The sequence below is a fragment of the Cynara cardunculus genome, assembly GCF_001531365.2.
Source record: "Cynara cardunculus var. scolymus isolate 2C chromosome LG 10, CcrdV1, whole genome shotgun sequence".
NCBI lineage: Eukaryota > Viridiplantae > Streptophyta > Magnoliopsida > Asterales > Asteraceae > Cynara > Cynara cardunculus.
This window is the reverse complement of record NC_037537.1, coordinates 21,141,363-21,164,651: the sequence shown is the minus strand read 5'-3', so window position 1 is coordinate 21,164,651 and position 23,289 is coordinate 21,141,363. Positions and strand designations below refer to the sequence as shown.

Below are 23,289 nucleotides of genomic sequence, written 5' to 3'. Positions count from 1 at the left end.
TAAAAATGATAGATTTTTTGATTATTTATTATTATTTTTATATGACATGGAATTTTGATTATCAAATAAAAATAATATGTGACATGTCATATAATGGGCGATATTTCATTTTTTCAGATGTATTTGTCGACATGCAATATTAACTGGTATTCATTTGGGACATGTCATCATTAACAGGTAATCACGTCAAACGACCTCTTTATTAAAAGAGAATTTTGTTTGAAACCCTTAAATAATGATTTTAGAATTTGGTTTTTCAAAATAGGAATTAAAACGAAGTTGATTGTATTTTGAAGCAATTTTCTTTTATATTTTTTATCACGAGAAACTTAGTAGATGATTAAGATACAATTGTTTGTTTAAAACAATTTATATTTTAATAATGTTCACTGTTTTGTGCAATTACCCGCTCTTCAGCTTTCACTTGACATTATATCATGACTTAAACATCTTAACCATCTTAACACTTTGTACCCGAATATTAAGGGTTGTTTACGATTGCTTATTTAAAACAACTTATGTTTTTTTTTTAAAGTGTTTATCAACTTATATGATGTTAAACTGGAGCTTTATAAAAAAAGTATTTGGATTAGCTTATACAATGATACCAAAACATAACAAACTGGTAAGTATTTTTTTCTCATATCATCCAAACACTAAAATCTACTTATTATCAGTACCATATCAGAATAAGTCATTAAGTTAGAAACGAGTAACTTATCAAAAACTCCTTATTACCGGTGTCAAACCGATACAAGTATTTATTTTATTTCCATTGAAAAACTAATAGCTTTTTATTACCAATACCACACTAGAATAATTTAATAAGCAATTTTAAACACCCACTTAAATATCTTATTAGTAAAACAAAATCCAACAAGCTTAAATAAATGATGTTATTCAATATAAAATAAAAAAACGATCATAAAGTGCATAACATGAGCTTTTACTTCCTCATCAGAGGAGGATTTAAGAAGGGTAGAGGAGGTGCACATGCATCATACAAGACCTATTGTCTCTTACCACCGACTCAAGACCTATTGTCTCTTACCGCTTACTGGATCATAAGAATCTTACCCGGTAAGAGCAATGATAAGAATGGAGTCTTACCCTGTAAATAGGGTGACGACTTTTACCCGGTAAGCGCTTACCTGATAAATTGTTGCATATAATAACGTTTTGATGAACTGTGATATTACCCCTTAAAGTTAGAGTGTTGACTCTTACCGGGTAAACGCTTAGGTAAAGGGCCCTAATTCTCAAACCGAGGAGAATCAAAAGGAATGGCAACCTCCCAATTCGTTGTTTTGCAGGTTCGGATGACCTGCAACCTCCAAATCAAAAGGGAGAAGCCACATCCTCATAACATGCTATTTGCATGCCAGAGCTATGAAAACACTCCCCAGACAGAGCATACCCGTCGTGTAACATTCATCGCACGCCCAATCCTATGCAGTTCCTAGAAGAACAATGCCTTTATAAAAGCACCTTTAAAGAAACCATGCAAGTTAAAGACCCTATAATCCATATGCATTTACCCAATGTAATCATATGTCTTTCTAATCAAGTGATCATAATTGCGTGGAGTTCGCTAATCTAATGCAAGCCCTTCCATCAATCCCCCAAACAAGAACACAATGCAATTGTTAAATGTGAATCATGTCTATAGTCTGCAAGTAGTAAGTTTATGAATGTCAAACATATAATATGTGCATGACTAATATTTCCAGTTCGCAAGGAATGAAGCAACAAAAGGCATTTCCCTGCTTGTGAGCTTATACACTAAAAGATCAAACACCTTTTGGGTGCAGACACGAACGTCTTCCAAGCTTTATCAAGCATGTCCATAGAATCCATTCTCCATCAACTCCTAACACATTGCAACAAATGCAGCTAGAGGTGTAAGCATTTGAGAATGAAGTGCCTGCTCTGATTTTGCAAATTCAAGTGTCTAAAATGAGTTGGTGTAATTAGATAAAGTCCATAGAAAGAAGTCTCCACTAGAACATATTATGACTGGACAAAAACCAATGATAAGCCAGATGCAAGGATGCAAGAGCAAGAGCATCAGAATTTCTTCAAAGATATTGATCAAATCAATCAATTTCTATTACTGTCTTCGAAGATTTAAACCATGAAGTAATAACTTTTCTAGAATTAAATGTGTGATTTGATTTGATACATCAATTTCAATTACCTCAAAACAAGCCCGAACTCACACTTCCCTACATCATACTAATCAACCACACCAAAAACAATGATACAAAAGCCAAAAAATAAAATAGCTCATACAACATTCATTAGAGTAATCAACTTCTACCTGTTTTCTCATAGAAAAATAGAAACCCTAAGGGAGTACCAGTAAACGAATGAAACAGAATTAGTCTGTATATACTAAATCCACAAATACGCACAAAATCCAGATCCCTAACGTATTCGAACACCAGCAAGAAGCGATAAAACGCACAAGAATTCAAACACACGGAAACACACGTTTTGATTACCGCGAACATTACTTGAATATCAATCCGATTAAGGAGCTAACGCGTACTACAAGATACATGCACAAAATAAAGCTTAGGGCAGAGAAATCAGAAATACACAAAAAAAAAAATCACCATAAGAGCATCAATTGATGTCGGCGTCATCGAAATCGTCTTCGAAGGAATTGAAGAAATCGGAATCAGTCAAACGGTGATGATCCATGGCAGCGAGAGGACCTTCTCCGAAAATATCGAGTGCTTCAACGTCATCGACGTCCATGGCGACAGTCGATGCTTGCTCTTCCATCTCTCCGAACAATTCCACCGGCATTGGCTTCATTTTGTCTGTCTAGAACGTTCTCGTCTTTGATATCGCCAATACAGATGTGCAATTCAATTGGTCGCTTTATATTTGTTTATAAACCGGCGGTATATTTCACAAAATAGTCCCTTGTTATTTTTTATGGACTTTTTGGTCCCTCAAGTTCTAATATATTCCACAAATAGTCCCTTAGGGTTAGGGGTGTGCATAATGTGGCTCAAACTAATTAAGCCGAATAATTTGGTTGGTTTCGAAAGTTCGGGAGTTTTTTCGAATAATCGGGCGTTCAAAGGTCATAAAACTGAAACATACAGTTATATTACCAATTTGTAACTGAGAAAAACATATTATTTCAACTGAATCAAACTGTATATATTAATAGAATACTAAAATTGATAAAATGTTTCATATACAGCATAATAGGGAGCTCCAATTGTGTATTCTTGGTTGACAAGTTTTACTTGATCAATTGTCTTGGATTTACTAGACAACACTGGACAAGGTTAAGGTAAACAGGTGAAATAATTGTACAGGGTTTTAACTTGACATAAGTTGTCAGTTTACCAATTTTGTTTTATAACCATTGTGCTTTGTTCCAGCTATTTTCCACTCAGTCTTATCCTATCCCAGTCTAAATGCCGTACCAAAAGTGGAACAACAATAATTTGTTATGTCACGTCCATCGCGTGCAAACGCACCCGACCAACAACACATAGCCATGAAGCAAGTTTAGTTAGCAATGGCAATGTACCACAAGAGCTTCACTTCATTTTCTTCCATATTTCCTTCAAAACTATACAAATGTTGGTCATGGTCTTTTTGAACGAATAACCAATAGTCGAACAAACGTTAAAATCAAGTGTATGATATACAATGGTATCATCTCGAAAATAATCCAACTCTGTTTAGAAAACAACCAGAAGCAGGGTCCCCGATGCAGCCACAAAAACCATCATCGACCTTCGGAAATGATGCTGGCAATGGATGATCAGGAATTATGCCAACCTAAATGGTGACATATAAAGCGGTCAAGAACCTAGAAACCCATTGTTTATGTGTATAGAGAAAGAAAACGAGAGAGAACCTTATCGATGTCGATATGATCAGGGGTCTCATAACGAGCAACAGTAACAGCCAAGCCAGACCCATCAGACAGTTCAAAAACCGATTGGATTTTTCTGCAAATAAAGAATATGTTATATTAAGACGTTATTATCAAGGATTTTATGTTGTAGAGCGTTATGCAAAAATGATACCCTTTGCCGAAAGTGGGTTCTCCAAGAAGCACTGCCCTCTTGTTATCCTTCAATGCACCCGCTAAGATCTCACTTGCACTTGCAGTTCCCTTATTCACCTAAAAGAACAAAAAAGATCCCTCTTGTTAGAGTCCCGCATTTGACCATTTCTTCTCTATACATGTTCGAACCTCCTTTCTCTCCTCAAGGGCACTTTTTTAGAGTAATCTAATGGGGTTCCACAAATTCTCACATGGTATCAGAGCAAAGGTCTAAGGACTCGATGCTTTGTGACAATTTGTACTCATCTAGGCCCTCTCAACACTCTAGGATATTCTGTGTGCCCGTCTAGCCTCCGAACTACAAGATCTACATGGATGCTTTTCAAGAGTAATCTAATTGAGTTCCACAAATTCTCACATGGTATCAGAGCCAAGGTCTATGGACACGACGCTCTAGGACAATTTGTTCTCGTCTAGCCCCTCTCAACACTCTAGGACAATCTGTGCATGTCTAGCCTCCGTTGTACAAGATCTACATGGATGTTTTTATCACACTTTACATGTGTTATTCTTTTTTGAAGTATATAATATTTATATATGGCAAATACTCATGCACACTCCTCATCTTTAGTGGGGTTTGAACCCTTGACCTCCTGAGAGGTTGGGCTCTACCAGTAATCCGGTACCACTTGGCCAAAGACCCTTTGGTTACATTAGTCATTCTTCCTGTACTAATACTTGTCGGCATTGCACTATGTGTTTTCCTTGTTCGTTTGCATTGTGCTATGTGTTTTCCTTGTTCGTATGCATTGTGCTAAGTGTTTTCCTTTGGTTACATTAGTCATTCTTCCCATACTTCTGTCCTTGATGTATTTTCCGTTAATTTTACTCGTTGCTTCTTTGCACACACTCTCACATGTAGCCTGCTTGTTTATTTCTTTTAATTTTCGTTTTGCAAGCCGAGCGTCTACACGGAAATAGCCTCTCTACCCCTTGGGGTAGAGGCAGCTAAAGATTCGATCTTCCTGACAATATATCACTCTATGTAGCTTTACCGACATTTATACATGAATACTTCAGTTTTAAAGGATCTCTAAAGTTGACATAAGAGATGACATTGTTGGCCTTACCAGCACGGCTAGAGGCTCTGAAGCTGCTATTGCATGGGTTCCATCACTGTCGTATATATCTCGGACTCCACGACTATCGCAGATGTACACGATCACACCTTTGTCCAACCTGGTTTGAATTGGCTTTACTGTGAGAGCTTTGCAGTTATATGACAAAAGTTCAGAGCTAAAGCAAAAATTCCAGCACCAAACATCATTTAGGGGCCGTTTACCTAAATGTTTAACGTTAGGAGTCAACACTATAATTTATTTTATTGGGTAAGATTGTAGTATTAAAACGTATCATATACAACAATTTACCTGGTAAGCGCTTACCCGGGTAAGAGTCGTCACCGYCACTTACCGGGTAAGACTCTCCATCCTTATCATCGCTCTTACCGGGTAAGATTCTTGGCCCTTGCCATGTTCATCCGGTGAGAAAAATTACCCGGTAAGTACTTACCGGGTAAGCGTTTAGTAAACGGCCCCTTAGCATTTTTAGAAAATTAATATGCAATCTAATTCCATGAGAAGCTAAATATTAATACAAGATAAATCAAAAGGTTGAACGCATTGAATAAACCTCGGTTTCAAACAGAAAATGCAGATTTTTACCATCTTAAAAGCCAGCAAAAAGGTTCAATAATGGATTATACATTTTGCATAAATCCTACTGTAGACTTACCAAATCCTGGCAATCTCAATTCCTTCAGGAAAAAGACCACCGCTGCATCAGAATTTAATTAAACCATCTTTTAGAAGCATTCCAAAAAGAGGGTCCAAAAAGGAAGCCGGAAACATGTGATTGTTGCAAGAATATCACCTATTATTACGAAGGTCCAAGACAAACGCGTCAACATTGTCTCTCCTTAAAGTCTCGATTGCTTCCTTGACAGCTCCTGCAAGACTAGTTTGTTAGAAGCATTCTCACTTTTTCAAGATGGAATAATATTCACATCTATTTTATTTTCAGATTTCGTGAAGGGCATTAGGATGCCATACAATTAAGGCCTACAACTTACAAATTGTAAATTTCCATAAAAAAAGAAAAATAGAAAGATTAAGAATCTTGTTCAGTGCCTAAACCTTCACACGGATCATATTCATACTTTTTACCAGTACAAGTGAGTATATCGACATTAGCCTCTTCCTTTGAGTTATGACTCAAATACAACTAAGGGGTTGTAGAATTGAGAAAACATGCATTATCTTGTCTTTCTATGTGCATTTTCCCCAAAATGGTCTAAAAAGGAGTATAGTAAAAGAATTACATGAAGAGCCATATGAAATATGTGCAAAAACATCTAGCTCCATCAACCTCGATTAATAGCAGTAAGTGGTACTATACCAGAAGCATTTTGGTTGAATGATGTTAACTTGATGTATCCAATCTTGGAGACACCCTTCCCCAAACCAGGTGTCACACATACTCTTGATGTCACCGGATTTAATGAAATGTTTTCCCGCCTGCAAAACACATGATTTAATCGCAAAATCTATTTAGAGACTGTAGAAGCTAAATAACAAATTAACAACATGATTCGCCAAACAACTTTTTCACTTGAGTACAAAGTGAACGGTGATAGTTATAATGTCCAGAACTTACAATACGGAACCCATATTAATACTGTGAAGCACTGTTCTTAGAGTTGGCACAAACTATACAAACATACAAACCTTCTAATTTATTTAAATGGAAGGAAGCAAATGAACGTACGTTAATGAGAGATTTTTTATCTCAGGTCCACTTCGTAATTTTAGCTGTACTTCACTTCCTTCGGGGCCCCTGCAAGTCAATTAGATGTCTAAAGTTAACTGTAAGATTAAAGTACAGCATTGACTAACAAATCGGCCCCAACAAATTACGAGAAATATAGTCTCATGACAACATCTGTTTCTCCATCTTCAGTAAGTATGATCAAAGCATTATCAATCAGTAAAAAAATAAAAAATGAGCTGCATAGCATTTCCCAATTGTATGACTCAATGCTTCCTAACACTATTTCTAGAGCAAAAAGGTATTAGTCCATAGTCAACTTTGTGAGGCAGTAGCACATGTGCACACACTTAGGGAACCAAAGATGAATATAGGCTGTTAATGTTCAGACATTTTAAAGCATCGAAATTCTAAATTCAAATTACGTCACAGGTTTATCAAAGGTAAGGAAAGGGATTGAACGATAATTAAGGTGAATTGCACATTCCATAAACTAGTTAAATGTCCAGGAGTTGGCACAAAGTTGGAGAGGGTTTGAGGAAGGTTTTACTAATCACTAATAAAATGTCTACTTCTAGTAGAAACCATTCTAGTTTTTTTTTAAATATTCCCCTAGTCTAACCAACAAATAGATGAAGGAACCTGGAAACAGCAAACAGTTTTCCAAGACCAACCAAAGAGTTTTCCCATGAAAAATCTGGCAAATGTGTGCACACATCTCCAACTTTAACAAAAAATATAGGTAAGAGAATTCATCTGGCAACAAACATAATCCACAAAAAGAAGAGGTGGAATTTTTTCATTGAGTCTGCATGATTACATGCACGTAAAAATCCTGCCAATATAACAGTATGAGCATGTCCTTTACTCCTTTTTTTGATACAAGGCAATGGCAGAAAAAGAATGCAAACCAATACTATAGTAGAGATAGCTTACTGCAAGCGCTCGGCTGCATCATAAATGTCCATTGTTTCCGTACTAGCATCATCGATAGCCAGAATTAGATCACCTGGGGAAATGGCAGCCCTACTCGCAGGGCCCCCTGGAGAAGCTGAAATAACCATCAGTCCAGACAGAGCTCCATCATTTCCAGTTGGGTAGCCAATTGACAACCCTACTCCAGTAAGAGCACCTTGTGTTCCTGACTGCCTTCAAAGAACATATTTGCATGTGTAAAAAGAAAAACCGATAGAATTTGATACAGAAAATAAACGCTGCATAGAAATAAGGTCAGCTCCATACCCTCAAACTCTTGAACTTCTCAGGCTCCAAAAAACGAGTGAAAGGGTCATCCAGGGTGCCAAGCATCTTCTTTATTGCTGCATCTGAATGCAAAATTGCACCAAGTTTACACAATTTCACAGCTCAGCAATATAGAAACACTCGCTTATATGAACGAAGACCTATGAAGCTAGCAACTTATTATTATTATTAATATATTTACAATGAATGTTATTATCATAAAAACTGACGAAGAGAATGCCAAATACAAAAAAAGGAAAAATAGAAAAATGGGAGGTACAAACACAAGATCAACAGTGAAAAAGGTTGAGATCAAGAAATTGTAAAAGCATACATGTTTGTTGACGATTGTTCATTGGTTCATTGCGTAGTGCATTTTCTCTGTACCTAAACCAACTTTGTCCATTGAAACTCTTGTCAACATATGCACGGTCAATTGTTCTCCATGCCTCGAGGAACAGCAGATTCTCCTCAGTGAGTGCCCCTGCATATAATCCCTCAGAATGAAGTAGAACTGCAGAAGATTGACCTTTGTTGAAGCAAGGTACAGGCTGCAAACTTAAAAATCAAAACTTACAGGAAGGAGATCTGCTAACAGGAATAGTCATGGTCATAAACAGCATCATTCCCAATACAATCGGCACAACAAGAACCGGGAACAAATTTTTAAATTTCTCAGAACTCTCTGCTAGTTTCCAAAGGCTGATGGTATGCTTCCTTACTTTAGATAATAATCGTCCTTTCCTCCTAAAATGCACAAGATGTTCAAAAGCAAATCTCTTGTTGAACCTTCTTACCAACCTAAGGAAACTCCTATCCTCATGAACCCTTTTAGAGTTGAAAGCTGCCAATCTATCACTAGCATTTACGCTTACGCACGATAATGAATTGCACAACCGAGCTTTTACAGGGCTAACAAGTAAAGAGTTCCATGGAAGCACCTATACATAAAAAAAAATGCAACCAAAAATGTAAACACAGTATAATCTCAACCACCATTCCATGATCATTTTACCAATTCTGCTTACTCGATTCATACACAAAGTATGCTCCAGTAATAACTAAGGATTTATATTAAATGCTAGCGATTAACAATTAAATCACACAATAGATCGATTGTCAAATATAGAAATGCAACAATGCAATCTAGGTCAAGTTCATATGTTCAATATGGCAGTAAATTGAAGAAGAAATTAAACATTTTTATACTTAATTTCAAGAAAATTCTGAAAATTGAAACTAAAACGGAGTCTAGGAGGAGCAGACCTTGGAAGTGAAGCAGAGATTGTAGCGGGAAGAGATGAGGAGGGAGACGGAGGAGGAGCCACCAATCACTTCCATTTGACTCCCACCAAAGTGGATGGGGTTTCGAATGCTTGCCTTTTTTAAGAATAATGGATATTTAAGTTTCTATGCTCAACCTTCAAGCATTTAAACATTGGAAAAATATGTTTTAAGAAGATAGTTTTCTTTGATCTCAACTCAATGAGCTCAATAGTCTCCACCATTTATTCGCTAATAAGATTGTTTCTTTTTATCACTTGTTTTGATATTGATAGTTCTTGAATGGTTTGGTGTAGAATAATAAAGAATCTTTATGATATGATACAATTTAAAATATAATTGTTTGGTAATTATTCATAATAAAAATTAAAGTGATTAATGGTTAAAAAAAAACCTAAGATACAAACTCATTCAAAGAGTTTTATAACTATTAAAAAACATACTATTTTTTTGTCAAACAAAATTCACCTCTTAATGATTTAAAAGTTGTATCAGATAAACAAATAACATCTTATTATTGAAAGGTTTATATTTGTCGATATTGTCCTTTTATTTTTACTTATCTTCTATTTATGTAGAGAGTAGTTGTGATAAAGTGTTGAATGTTGGAGGGATAAAAGTGTCAAGATATAATACTTATGGATCGGGGTACAATAAAGTAGAATACAGAGGCTAACATAGAGTATTGTGGTTGATAAATATATTCTTTAAGGTGATGTTATCATATTATACTAAAAAAGATACTCGTACAATTTAATGAGATACATCTTTATTTTAATGTTTTATTTTATTTTTTTGTCTATGTTGATATAATACAGTTTATATGTTTTTGAGAAAGATAATAATCTACTTTTAAATAAAAATACATTTGAAGATATCAAAAAAATTTGAAAAAATATATCAATATTAATATCAAATTATTTAAAAGTTCTTGTTTTTTTTATACAATTTCTTTAATTCAATTTTTTATTATAATTTAATTTAGGTCAAATAATGAAATAATTTATTTTTGGTTTAACAATAAATTTTATAAGGAAAATGATTTTGTTAGAACTATGATTATTCTAACTATATTTTAGAATTTTTATATTTCAAATGAGATGTTTATCTTGTATTTGATTATGTTTATCTGTAATTAGCTACACGAATTTAAAAATAAAATTTTAATAAGTTGTATTTATGCAAAATTATTGTAATATTACATTTTAAGTAATATTTATCAATAAACAGTATTTCATGCATAAAAAATATTTTTTAAATGATTTATAATATAGTGTTTATATATATATATATATATATAAAATTTTGTTTTTTTTTTAAATGGGATACATCTGTATTTGATACATAATATATATGAAAAATGAGAGAACTGAAACAAGAAGCACCAGTGGTCTAGTGGTAGAATAGTACCCTGCCACGGTACAGACCCGGGTTCGATTCCCGGCTGGTGCATTAAGGGGGCTGTGATGATTAAGCCTATTCGATGGCGGGTCCATCGTTCATTATCTGCCACGTGGATAATATTACAGGCCTCACTGAGCTCTCTATTTTTTTTATTTCTTTTAAAATAAACCATAAAATTATCGATGAGGCTTGTTATTAAAAATAAATTTTTATTGTAAATCAAGAGACAAATTTTAGTATTTTATGATCCAATAACTCATATTAAATATATTTTTAATTAAATTCATTAATTAAGATGATTATGGATAAAAACGAGTCAAGTTCAATCATGGTTACATTAGCTATGTTAATTTTCTTTAATTTTTTTATTCCCATTATTTTTAAATTAAATTGTCTTAAAAATTATTAATATTCATGTATGTTTGGGTGTATACAACAACTCGACACTTTCTTAAACACTTTCTTCAACGTCGTAAGTATGTAACCTGACACCACGTTTTTCATCACGTAACACAACACCCGTCGAGACCGATCGAGAGCCTATCGAGACTAGTCGAGAATCTATTTGTTGACTTGGTGTGTGCTTATATGTATAAAACCATAACCTACCACCTCCATTTTTCATTCAGAACCTACTGCTTGATTTATTATTTGTTTGTGTATGTAAAATCATAGGCTATCATATTCAACTTTTATCAAGACGAATCAGTAATTCATAGAGACTAATCAAGAACCATGGCGACCGATCGAGAACCCATGGAGACCAATCGAGACCGACCAATACCCCATCTATTGACTTGGTGTGTGGTTGTATGTGTAAAATCATAACCTACCACCTTCATATTCTAACGAGACCGATTGATAACCTATCGAGATGGATGTCAAATCGAATAAAACGAACTGCTCATTTTTTTATGTAATTTGTTTAATTACAATATTAATTATCTTTTAGATAATTTATTTTAAAAATTAAGGGAGTAAAAGTTTCTTAATTACAAAAGAAAATAAAAAGTCAAATAAGATAAACGTTTTTGAAATTAATGAATCATTTTGTATTTTAACCATTGATTAGAATGCTGAATGGTTCAATAATTGTTTACATTGCAATTAGAATGCTGAATGGTTAAGGGAGGTCCAAAATACAAAATCATTTAGAGGGTTTTAGAATCATTAAGAGACAGATTTTTTTTTTGTCACACAAAATTCACCTCTTAATGATTCATAAACTGTCTCTTAATAGAACTATTAAGAGGTAACAAAGAGCCCATGAATCTTGATAATTCCCATAAATTCCTTAATTGATTGCTTCATATGGTATATAGTTTAAGATATCACACTCCACGCCCTGTACTTGTATATATATATATATATATATGACTATTTAATAAAAAATATGAAGTGTATTATTTATCTATTACTATTTTATAAAGTATTTGATAAAAAATCTTAAAAACCAATTTTTATACATGAAGTACTGTTTATTGATGCATGCTACTTAAAATTCAAGATTATAAATAATTTTGCATAAATACAACTTATTAAAACTTCATTTTTAAATTCGTGTAACTAACTGCAGATAAACATAATCAAATACAGAATAAACATTTAGTTTAAATATAGAAAAATAGAAAACATAATTAAGATAATCATTTAGTTCTAACAAAATATTTTAATTATTATCTTTATAAAAAATAAATTATTAAACAGGAAATAATTTATTTTGTTATTAAATCTGAATTAAATTATAATAAAAAATTAAATTAAGACGTTATACCAAAAAAAAAGAACTATTAAATGATTAATTTGATACTAATATAAATTTATTTATTTTAAAAATTTTAGGATGGGACGGGACATGACTAATTGTCGGTCTTATGTTTGGTACGACCAGGACAGAACAAGACAAAACGATTAAAATGATCATATTACCCCTAAATATAATGACTGTAAAATGACAACAAATCAACAAAAATATATTTTAATTACATATTTTTTGTAATCAAGTTTAATGCATTAAATATAAATTCAAAAAAAATGATAAAGAGGTGTTGACGAGCGGCACACAAATGGATGGATTAGGTTTTCTATTGAAACGAAATAACAATGGGTAATATAATCATTTTAAATTCAATCACATGTTGTTTCACCATTTTTGGTTAAACAAAAAATATCAAGATTTGTCCCCTGAAAATTAAAAATAGTCATACTTTGTCCTATGTTTTTTTTTTGTCCATGACATGCCAAACATGAACTATTTTTTTTGTCCCGACCTGTTCCACGTAATCTACATACCAAACGCACCCTTAAGTTTATTTTACTTAGGACGAGGATAAAGATGTGATCATAATCAATATCATTGGGGATCAAGGATAGTCTGCCTCATCCCCTCCTTAGACCTATTTACGAGGGATAAATAATATTTTATTAAATATATTCAATATATTAATAATATAGTTATTGATAGAATTATAAAAATAGAGTATAGTTGTTGGAAAACAACTTATGTTTTTCTATAAAAATTCTTATCAACTTATTATAAGTTAGAATGATTTATCTTCTTCAAAAACTCTTTATTATCGGTTTGACACCGGTATAAGTTGTTTATTCAAACACTCAAAAGTGCTTATTAACATGATACACTAAAATAAATCAATAAAATATTTTTATAAGCAATCCCAAACACAAAAATCTATTAGATTAAACTTCATTTTCTCTATTTTGAAAATGTTTTTAAACATTTATAAAAACAACTTAGTGACTTATTCTGGTGTGACATCGATAATAAGCACTTTTGAGTATCTGTATAAACAATTTATACCAGTGCCAAACCGATAATAAGACTTATAATAACTTCATAAAAACTTATTAAAAAAAAACCATTAAGTCAATCTCAAACACTCGTTACATTTATGAATTCGAATAAATTCGAATTATAATCGAGATGATCAGATACGAGGATCTGTTTGATGACCCTATCCTTAATGCCGCCGCTGAATTTGTTGCCACTCAAGTTCCTAAGCGATACGCTTATGCTAAAACCATCCAGAGCTTTCTTCAAATCTTTCGCCACCACCATGTCTGTTCAATCGAGCTCTAACCCCATCAAATCTCGCCTCAAGGGAGTGGTATTCGACATGGACGGAACCCTAACAGTCCCCGTCATTGATTTTCAGGCCATGTATAAAGCCGTCCTCGGCCAAGATCTATACGTTTCCATCAAATCAAATTCCCCTTCTGGGATCGACATTTTGCATCATATTGAACAATGGGCTCCTGATAAGCAACAAAAAGCTTACGAAATCATTGCGGATTTTGAGCAACAAGGGCTCGATCGACTCCAGATTATGCCTGGTAATGTCGTACAATCTCATTAGGGTTTATGCTTAATTGATAGAGATTTGTAGTATAAATCATGTTAATTAGTTTGATTATAAGTAGAATTTCTGCATAATCTCTATGAAAATGCTCCCATAGTTGCTACTTATGTTCAACTAATGAACATGTTTGTTGGTCAATTTATACTTCACCCATGAAGCAATGTGTTTCAGACTTTGAGGGATTCATTCCCTCAACCGCAATTAAAGGGTTGCAGTTTCCATTCTGTATGGTAAAGTGGTTGCGTTCGAACTTCAAGATTCAGATGGATGCTAATGTGGCTTGGAGGTATGGAGTCCACAATCGTATAGATAACTAGAACCCGATCACTGGATAGTGCATATGGTGGGGTGTGGGGTCAAGGAGGTCACTCCCCCATGTGGGGTCCGAGGGGTAATGCACCAAGTGGTGGTGTTGACTCGGAAGCTTCTGAATCTGAAGTGGTGTGGACTCAGAGCTTCCGACTCAGAGGAGTCAGAGCTTCTGATTCTGAAGGGCTTATGAAGAGTCAGAAGTTCTGAAGTCTTTTGATCTCTGTGCAGTTTTGGTAACAACCAATTACTCTGGCAATCATTTGCATTTTATGGGGAGATATTCTTGGCATTGATTTAGGAACAGATACAATTCTCTGAGTATAAAGAAATGACTTCTGCCAAAATCGTTACTGAAAATCTAAGATTATCCTAGAGTTCATTTTGTCATATCCAGACAAATTAGGGTCGAAATACAACCTAACAAAATCGAGCTCTTACATGATCTCACGGTTTTATCCATGCTATTTCATTCTCTGTTTCTCTATGTATTCACAAATTTCATCCAACAACTAACATTTTTCATAAAAATGCTCTTGGGAACCCTTAATGATGACAAAATATGAGAATTTTGTAGACCCAAAAGGGAAATTGTTGCACTTTTCGCGATATATCTATAAAAGAATTCTTGCAATTTTCATGGTATTGAGGGGGTACCAAATTTGTATCTGAATCATGATTATTCATTCGAAAAGTACTATACTTTTCTAGTTAAATGCAAAACGTACATTGTTGACGTGTTCTGATTAGTAATATTTAGCAATCTTGGAACTTCATTCAGTGGTAAATTCTTATCTCGATATACTTGAACGAAACTGCAGGTGCTGCAGAGCTTTGTGGTTATCTTGACTCAAAAAATATCAGGTCACAATTTGCTCACATGATTACATGAATTCTTTATAAATTTGATGTTTTGAACTATAACTTTTTAGGCATTTAAGTCGAATAGAATTCTTGATCTCATATGATAGATATCACCTGTTCTTTATTTTGCAGAAGAGGACTGATCACTCGTAATGTTAAATCAGCCGTTGATTTGTTTCATGAACGATTTAGGGTATATTTTTCTTTTCTTCTTTTGTCTTGCTAGTATCAGTATACCTTGATTCATCAAACCATATAATGATATGTATATATATGTTGTTACAGATGTCATTTTCTCCAGCGTTGAGTAGAGAATTTCGACCTTATAAACCAGACCCTGCTCCCCTGCTTCATATATGTTCATCGTGGGAAGTTCAACCTAATGAAGTAATGATGATTGGGGATAGCCTGAAGGACGATGTAAGTAATTCACATTCTAAATACTGCTTTTGACCCTTTTTTGCTTTCAAGTAGTCACGAGTAGTCAAAGACCTTCCAGCCTAATGGTGAAGGCTTGGGCATGGCATAGTCATGAACCCGAGTTCGAGCCCTGGGAGGGGAGTGTTGGCGACATTTAAGTGGGGCCATGTTTAGCCTCCAAATTTGCCGGGGATTAGTCGGGCTTTGGCCCGGACACCCTTACAAAAAAAAAAAAGTAGTCACGAGTACTTCTGTTTAACATTCATGCTTTCTTGTGGTGGTCACTAATACGAAAAAGCTACTTTAGGATTCCATATTCGGACCTAGTCAAGTTTCTATATCGAAGATTCATAAAATCTGGAACCGAGTGCTTGGACTTTTTTAGAAATTCCTACTTGGTTTTTTGTTGCAAATTAATCAAGTTTCTGAAAAGTCAACCACTTAGGTCAACGATAAGCTAGCTTATTGAAAAGTCCGGTTTGGTTAGCCCTAAGCTTAGAAGCCGACCTAGAATTTTTTTCAAGTGGTGGCACCATTTGACTATAAAAAAGGAAGCTATGGATAAACATCATCATTAGTCTATTGGTTAGTTCCTTGCTTTCTGTATCTTAGGTCTTGTGTTCGAGTATTTAATCTCAATTTTTTCAGAAACATAATAAACCTGATATTAAAAGCTAAAATCTAAGAAAATGACACAAATGGGATCCGAACCCGTGTCTAGAACCATGCAAACCAACTCTACCAAGAGGAACTGAGTTATTATTGTAGTTTCAAGGAATATACAGTTGCATCCAACAAAATTATACAGTGGCACCTTTCATGGCCTTCATTTTCTTACACTACCACGGAGGAGCATAGCAGTGGCCCATCTCACCATATGCTCCATAGAGGGTCCGTCCCTGTCTAAGCTAGCTCATTGAAAGTAGCAGTTCAACAAGCACTAGGTTTTTTTTTTTCCAATTGTTTCCCTATATTATTCCAATTAAAATTTCAACATGTGTTTTTAGGTCATTTTACTCTGTAATCTAGCTTATCATTTATCGGCTAGTTTTACCAAACTTGACCGACTTACTGGCTACCAACTAGTTTTTCTGCCAAAAGAGAGTTTATCAACTATGTCAAACATAGCTTTAACTTAAACTTGGATTATGATTCAAATACGGAGTAATTCTAAGGAAATGGTACAAGTGAAATGACTGCAAAAAGTGTCGGTTTTTATCTTACGTTTGAATTTCGCTTGTTCTTTTTTTATGATTCGAAACCCGTGGTCTCAGGTGGCTTGTGGAAAAAGGGCTGGAGCATTCACATGTTTGCTTGATGAAACAGGGAGGTATGATTCTCCTGAATATGCCACTGTTGAACATAAACCAGATTACAAGATATCCTCCCTTTCTCAACTTCATTTGCTCTTGGAGACCAATTTTGACTTAACGCCTTGACCACGTTATCGACATCCCAAAGATTTATACACGAGATTCGAGTTTATGATCCCATCAGGTCTCGTTTTTTCAAGATTTTATCGGTAGAAGCAGCCCTGACATGATGAAGATTCTTAAGATCACCAATTTGGCGAACTTAAAAAAATGGTTGGTCGAATCGTTCAAGCACTGAAGGAAAATAGATCAGTATGCAAACATATGTGTGGGATATACTGGGTCCGTTTGGTTTTGATTTAAACAGATATTTACATGGTTGTGTTTCTGGCCGAATCAATGAAAAAGATGGTAGATTTTGTAAAACGATTTGCCTGTTGAACCAAATTTATGTAATATAACATACGTTACATGATGCTCAAACTTGAATACTAGAAGCATTGGTACCATGATTTATGAAGATAAATTACATTAAAATTTAATGAAGTTTGTCGTAGTTTTTATTTAATGAAAAGATGTAAATCTTTTTCTCAGTTAACATAACGAATGTTCACTTATCACATTCATTCCTTTCTATTTTGTACCCGTTTTACCTGATAAAACGTTGACTTTGATGTAACATTTCTCTATGTAATATGGAATTTAAATATAAGATGAATTGATATTTATATGCTTAAGAGAGCTACAAGATTTATTAGTTACTCGCTAAAGGTTGGGTTCATGTGAGATACGATTTTTACACTTGGAACTTCACAATAAAATGTTGTTAAGGTAAAAAAAACCCGAATCTTCACAACAAAAACAATGTGAAGGTCACATTCACAGTGTTCTGTTGTGAAGTTTCAAATGTATAAATCGTGTTTCACGTGTCTTACGAAAACAGTCTTGTCTCACATGATCCCAAGTCTACTCGCCAAAGTATTAAATATATATAAAAAACATGTTACAATAATTATAAAAAATTATTGTTAGGAATGAAGAAAAATCGTAATACATTCAAGCTAAATTAAAAGAATTGCTCCATTTAGACTTGTACCCCTAACGGAATCTTCAAAAGATTAAGCTAAATGCACATCTATTTATTGTTTATCAATATTATGTTCATACACATCAATATCGAGATATCCTTTTTAAATAATTTATCCTGATTCTAGGAGCTCATGAATCTTTCATAATACGACACAGGACATATTTATTAGAAATATGGATCTATTATTTATCATGAATGTTTTTTTATATTTATAACGAATAACAAGTCTGGATAATATTATTTGTATCCCTTATAATTTTAGAAAGTCATACATAAAAAAATGTAAAAAAAGTAAGAGTTTAAATATTGTATCCTTATACAATATTTTAGAATTCAGATCCTAAAAAAGCCCTAATTTGACTACTGAGCTGTCAAGTCAAGAGAGAGAGACAGAGACAGAGATCCCCATTTCACTGGGCCCATTCAGGATCTCTCCCAAAACAAAACAAAACAAAACCTCATTCTGTATCTCTCCTATTTTCAGAAATTTTTTCATAAAACACAGGTCTTATCATTTCTCCCATCTCTGGAAGGGTCCTCCTTCTTGGCGCCTCTCTACTCTCTATATTTTTCTCCACCCAATCTCTTCTAATCCGCCAACATCATCTTCTTTCTTCTTCTTCTTCTTCTTCTTCTTCTTCTTCTTCTTCAACCTCGGAAAACCAGAAACCATCAGAGAGTCCATAACCACACCATCCATGGCTCTATCATCACTTTCCAACCCCAACCCATCATTTCCATCCAATCCATCTTTCACTAATCCCACAAAAATACCATCTTTCTTCAACCTCAAAACACCCATCCATTTCTCTTCTTTTCCTCTCCAACAAAGACAACCCAAGAAAATCTTGAAAACCCCAAACTGCAGGAATCCCAGAACCGATATGGTTGATCCTGTGGTTTTCTATCTCAATAACATCAAGAAAAAAGAAACTGAAAAACAAGATAGGAATCTTAATGGGATTCAGAATTTGTTGAATCTTTGTGGGTTTGGGTATTGGGTGCAAGGATTTAGATGTTTTCCATGGCTAGCCCTAAATTTCCATATGGCCAACAATTTGAATCTCAATCCTTCAACATTGCAGCTAGTGCAGAATTTTGCTAATCTTCCAATGGTTGCAAAACCCTTTTATGGAATCTTGTCAGATGCTCTCTTCATTGGTGGATCCCATAGGTTGCCCTACATTTCCATTGGAGGTTAGCTTAGCTCCTCTTCTATCAATATTTCAATCACATTGATGCTAATTTTCACCTGTCTTTATATGGGTAAGATGAAAAACGAGAATTACCCGTAGATTTAAAGGGATTGATATCAATATTTTCAGTTTTGCTGCAGGGGATTTCTTGGGGTTCTATGGCATTGAGCCCAATGGCTAGTCAAGCTCTACCCATTCTAATGGCATGTGTTCTTCTCAGTAATCTTGGAGCATCCATTACAGAAGTTGCTAAGGATGCCCTTGTTGCTGAATATGGTCAAAAGAACAAGATTAATGGTCTTCAATCTTATGCTTTCATGGCCTTAGCTGCTGGTGGAGTTTTAGGCAATTTTCTAGGTGGATTTTTCCTTTTAAGAACACATAAACCGAAATCCATGTTCTTGATCTTTGCATCTTTGATGTCTTTCCAACTGGTGTTATCTCTGAAAACAAGAGAAGAATCTTTCGGTTTGCCTCATTCTTCAAATCATCATGAATCGATCATATTGAATATTAAGAAACAATCTTCTGATCTAATGATCGCGATCAGGGATGATGGTATCTTCCGGTCACTTTCTTGGGTTGTTGCTTCAATTGCTATGGTTCCAATCTTATCTGGTTCTATATTTTGTTACCAAACACAGTGTCTGAATCTTGATCCTTCTATTATTGGAATGTCGAAAGTTATGGGTCAATTACTGCTGTTAACTGTAGCTGTTGTCTATGATCGCTGCTGGAAAACCATCTCAATGAGGAAACTGATTGGAACTGTACAAATACTATACGCGTCTTCCCTGCTTCTTGATCTTGTTCTTGTGAAGCAAATCAATCTGAAATTCGGAATCCCGAACCACATCTTTGCTGTTTGCATTTCGGGTGTGGCAGAAATGATTGCACAGTTCAAGCTCCTGCCTTTTCAAGTCCTTTTCGCAAGTTTAGCCCCTGCAGGCTGCGAAGGATCGCTCATGTCTTTCTTGGCCTCGGCCCTGTGTTTATCGTCAATTTGTAGTGGATTTTTGGGGGTCGGAATGGCGTCTTTTCTTGGAATAACATCAGCTGATTACTCCAACCTTCCTTTGGGAATCATGATACAGTTTTTAGCAGCATTAGTGCCAGTATTTTGGATTCAGAATGTACCCACTTCACAACCTGCAGATGAGAAGGAAAAGAAGACAGGTTTGAGTAAAAGGAGGAGAAAGACCAGAAGGGTTGGAAGAGTGGTGTTCAATATGGTTTTTGTGTATCGAAGAGAACGAGAATCCGAGGCTCAGAGATAAAACTATATGAATCAAGAAAATCTTTAGAAATAACACTTGTAGCACAGAGGATTATGGTGGCAATAAAGGATTATAACTGGAGGCTGGAAGAATTTGCTGAAGAGTGATAACTGAAGTTAGGCTAGGATTTCAGGATTAACTTGTTTACAGTAAGCATACATGTAAAATAATGTTGAATTTTTTTATTCACATATGAATTCCATCAGATTCAAATTTGTTGCATGGTATATATAAGAGGATATATCCACATACAAACCAAACCAAACGAACCCAGTACATCCCTTGTTTGTCACCCTCTACCGGATCCTACTAAAAGATCAGTCACTCTAGTCATGTGCCTCTAAAAACTCCTATCAGAGATCATGTCATCAGAAATGTCTAAAACTGTCATATCCATCCTTAGCTGGTCATCCCGGTTATCTAACAAATCAATATCTCCAGATCAGGGTTTCTTCATCGCTAGAATCAGTTCATTCAAGATTTCATATATCTTACCGGAATCAGGATGCCCTTTATCAGAAGCAGAGAAACTATGAGTCTCGCTGTTGATGGTAATCCAACTGCAACCAGGAAACTTCCTCAAGCTTCTTTCTTTCATCGTTCTTCGCACTTCAGCCACAGAATCCCACTTCCTAGAAGTTGCATGAAGATTAGAAAGAGAGACATAATTAGAGGGATTTTCAGGTTCGATCTGGATAAGCGCTTTGTAAGCCAAAACTCCTGTTTCATAGTTTGTGTGAAGCACAGAAGCACTCACAAACGCTCCCCAGACACTAGGTCCAGGTTCTAAAGGAAGAGTCTTGATGAAACTCAAAGCTTCATCAAGCTGACCTGATCGGCCCAAAATGTCAACCACACAAGAATACATCTCCATTGTTGGTTCGAACCCAGAAATACTTGTTGCTTTTCTATAAACATCAAGACCTTTTTCTACCAAACCTGATCTGCTACAGGCAGAAAGAACTCCAACAACATGAATTGCATCTGACTTGATTCCATTTGCGAGCATTTTATCATACAAATCAACTGCTTCTTGACCTTTCCCATGTAATCCGTACCCTGAGATCATTGAACCCCAAGAGATTGCATCTTTTGCAAGACAATCGTGGTCAAAGACTTCCCTTGCATGGCTCAAAAGACCGTTCTTAGAGTACATATCTATTAGACAGTTGCAGAAAGAAGTGTGATTGATAAAACTCTTTTTGGCACAATACCCATGAATCTGCATTACTCCTAACAAACCTGCAACTAAGTTTCCAGCAGGAAGAAGTGTTAGAAGGGAAACCTCGTTAGGTTCTACGTCGCCCCTTCTCTGCATTTCACAAAATAGAAGCACAACTTCATTTCCATCCCCAATTTGTAGATAACCATTCATCATTGCTGTCCATGTGAAGACATTTTTAAACCTCATCTGATCAAAGATCAGTCGAGCCAAACTTACTTTTCTACATCTTGAATACATATCTATCAAAGAGCAGTTTAAGTGAACACCCGAATAGATATCAAGGTTAAGTTCATTTCTGATGATGTAACAATGAAGTTCCCTTCCATGATCGAATCTCCCCAATCTGAATCCGCACATTGGAAGCAGACTGGATAATGTGAATTCATTAGGCTTCAATCCTTCTGTTAACATGTACTTTAAAATTTTCCAAACTTGATACTCTAGAAAGGGGTTTTCACCACTGACATATCCCGACAAGATTATGTTCCACGAAGAAATAGTTCTTTGGGGCATTTCGTCAAACAGTTTACGAGAGTCTTGAATTCTATCACATTTGTTATACATTGACATCAAGGAATTGGTTAATATAGTATCTGACAAAAACCCAAGTTTTATAGTCTTTCCGTGAACACATTTTCCGGCGAGCAAGTCTCCAATCACGCCGGAAGCTTTAGCCAGAGTCGAAAATGTGAAGCCATCAGGGAGAGAATTAGCGGTTCGGCACATATTGTTAAAAATGCTAAAACTTTCGGGATGAAGATCATTTTTTACGAATCCATTGATGTACGTGTTCCATAAACCAACATCCTTGACTTCAATGGAGTCGAAAAGCTTTCGAGATTGTACAGTGTTCTCGGTAAGAGCGTAGGCATTGATGAGATTTGTTAAGACAACAGGGTGTTGCTGGAGACCCAAGTGGCAAACTCGAGCATGGGATTGGTGGGTCAGTTTCAAAGACTGATTGCTGATTGACAGTTGAAGAAGTTGGAGAAGATGGCGAGGAGCAGGAGACTGCGATGGCTTTGTTGAGAACATATGTGATTCTAACACGAAAGTTGAGAAAAATATTTTAAGTTGCATTTAAGTTTAACTCAAAATCGAAACTTCTGAACTCATCATGCTACGTCAACACCATCGACCACCGTGATGGGTTGCCGGATAGTTGGTAGGTGGTGGTGGACCGGTGAAGCCATATATATTAGACAACTACTTCAGATTCGCAAAATTTCTTAAATGAAAAACCAAAAGCAAAATCTTCTCAAAATTTGCTTTCATTTCTTTTTTTTTTTTGAAAGGCAAAAAAGGAAGGACAAGGAGGAGAGCTTCGGCATGGCCATCACCCTCACCAAGCCAACCAATAAAATTAAACAAAACGATCCAGCAAGAAGCTAGACACAAGAGGAATCAAGAGTCCACAATA

General features: G+C 35.1%; 5 protein-coding genes and 1 non-coding gene across 7 annotated transcripts; 3 read left to right on the top strand and 3 right to left on the bottom strand.

The window, feature by feature from the left end:
• Positions 1-2,370: 2,370 nt before the first annotated feature.
• Positions 2,371-2,880, bottom strand: LOC112519738 (small acidic protein 1-like). The gene has a single exon (XM_025127983.1). The coding sequence runs from the start codon at positions 2,821-2,823 to the stop codon at positions 2,629-2,631; it is 195 nt and encodes a 64-aa protein (XP_024983751.1). The 5' UTR covers positions 2,824-2,880; the 3' UTR covers positions 2,371-2,628.
• Positions 2,881-3,555: 675 nt separating this feature from the next.
• Positions 3,556-9,472, bottom strand: LOC112519312 (carboxyl-terminal-processing peptidase 2, chloroplastic). The gene is made up of 13 exons (XM_025127365.1): positions 9,377-9,472; positions 8,688-9,051; positions 8,445-8,594; positions 8,111-8,193; positions 7,805-8,013; positions 6,869-6,937; positions 6,500-6,618; positions 5,975-6,050; positions 5,837-5,878; positions 5,173-5,281; positions 4,062-4,159; positions 3,890-3,983; positions 3,556-3,810 (listed from the first exon to the last, which is right to left on the bottom strand). The coding sequence occupies exons 1-13, from the start codon at positions 9,449-9,451 to the stop codon at positions 3,685-3,687; spliced, it is 1,614 nt and encodes a 537-aa protein (XP_024983133.1). The 5' UTR covers positions 9,452-9,472; the 3' UTR covers positions 3,556-3,684.
• A 1,303-nt stretch (positions 9,473-10,775) lies between these two features.
• Positions 10,776-10,846, top strand: TRNAG-GCC. The gene has a single exon. It is a non-coding gene; the product is annotated as a tRNA-Gly (tRNA).
• Positions 10,847-13,755: 2,909 nt separating this feature from the next.
• Positions 13,756-17,570, top strand: LOC112519268 (haloacid dehalogenase-like hydrolase domain-containing protein At2g33255). Its single transcript, XM_025127295.1, has 5 exons — positions 13,756-14,149; positions 15,306-15,348; positions 15,481-15,541; positions 15,634-15,768; positions 17,043-17,570. The coding sequence occupies exons 1-5, from the start codon at positions 13,765-13,767 to the stop codon at positions 17,205-17,207; spliced, it is 789 nt and encodes a 262-aa protein (XP_024983063.1). The 5' UTR covers positions 13,756-13,764; the 3' UTR covers positions 17,208-17,570.
• A 1,230-nt stretch (positions 17,571-18,800) lies between these two features.
• LOC112519617 (probable folate-biopterin transporter 8, chloroplastic) lies at positions 18,801-20,904 on the top strand. Of its 2 annotated transcripts, none has more exons than XM_025127827.1 (2): positions 18,801-19,368; positions 19,497-20,904. In XM_025127827.1, the coding sequence occupies exons 1-2, from the start codon at positions 18,870-18,872 to the stop codon at positions 20,642-20,644; spliced, it is 1,647 nt and encodes a 548-aa protein (XP_024983595.1). In that variant the 5' UTR covers positions 18,801-18,869; the 3' UTR covers positions 20,645-20,904. The 2 variants fall into 2 exon arrangements, with proteins under 2 accessions (XP_024983595.1, XP_024983596.1); XM_025127828.1 differs by having other exon boundaries at positions 19,221-19,368; positions 19,508-20,904.
• A 182-nt stretch (positions 20,905-21,086) lies between these two features.
• On the bottom strand, positions 21,087-22,904 carry LOC112520110 (pentatricopeptide repeat-containing protein At3g12770-like). The gene has a single exon (XM_025128412.1). It carries the CDS (start codon positions 22,902-22,904, stop codon positions 21,087-21,089), a length of 1,818 nt encoding a protein of 605 aa, XP_024984180.1.
• Between the last annotated feature and the right edge of the window lie 385 nt (positions 22,905-23,289).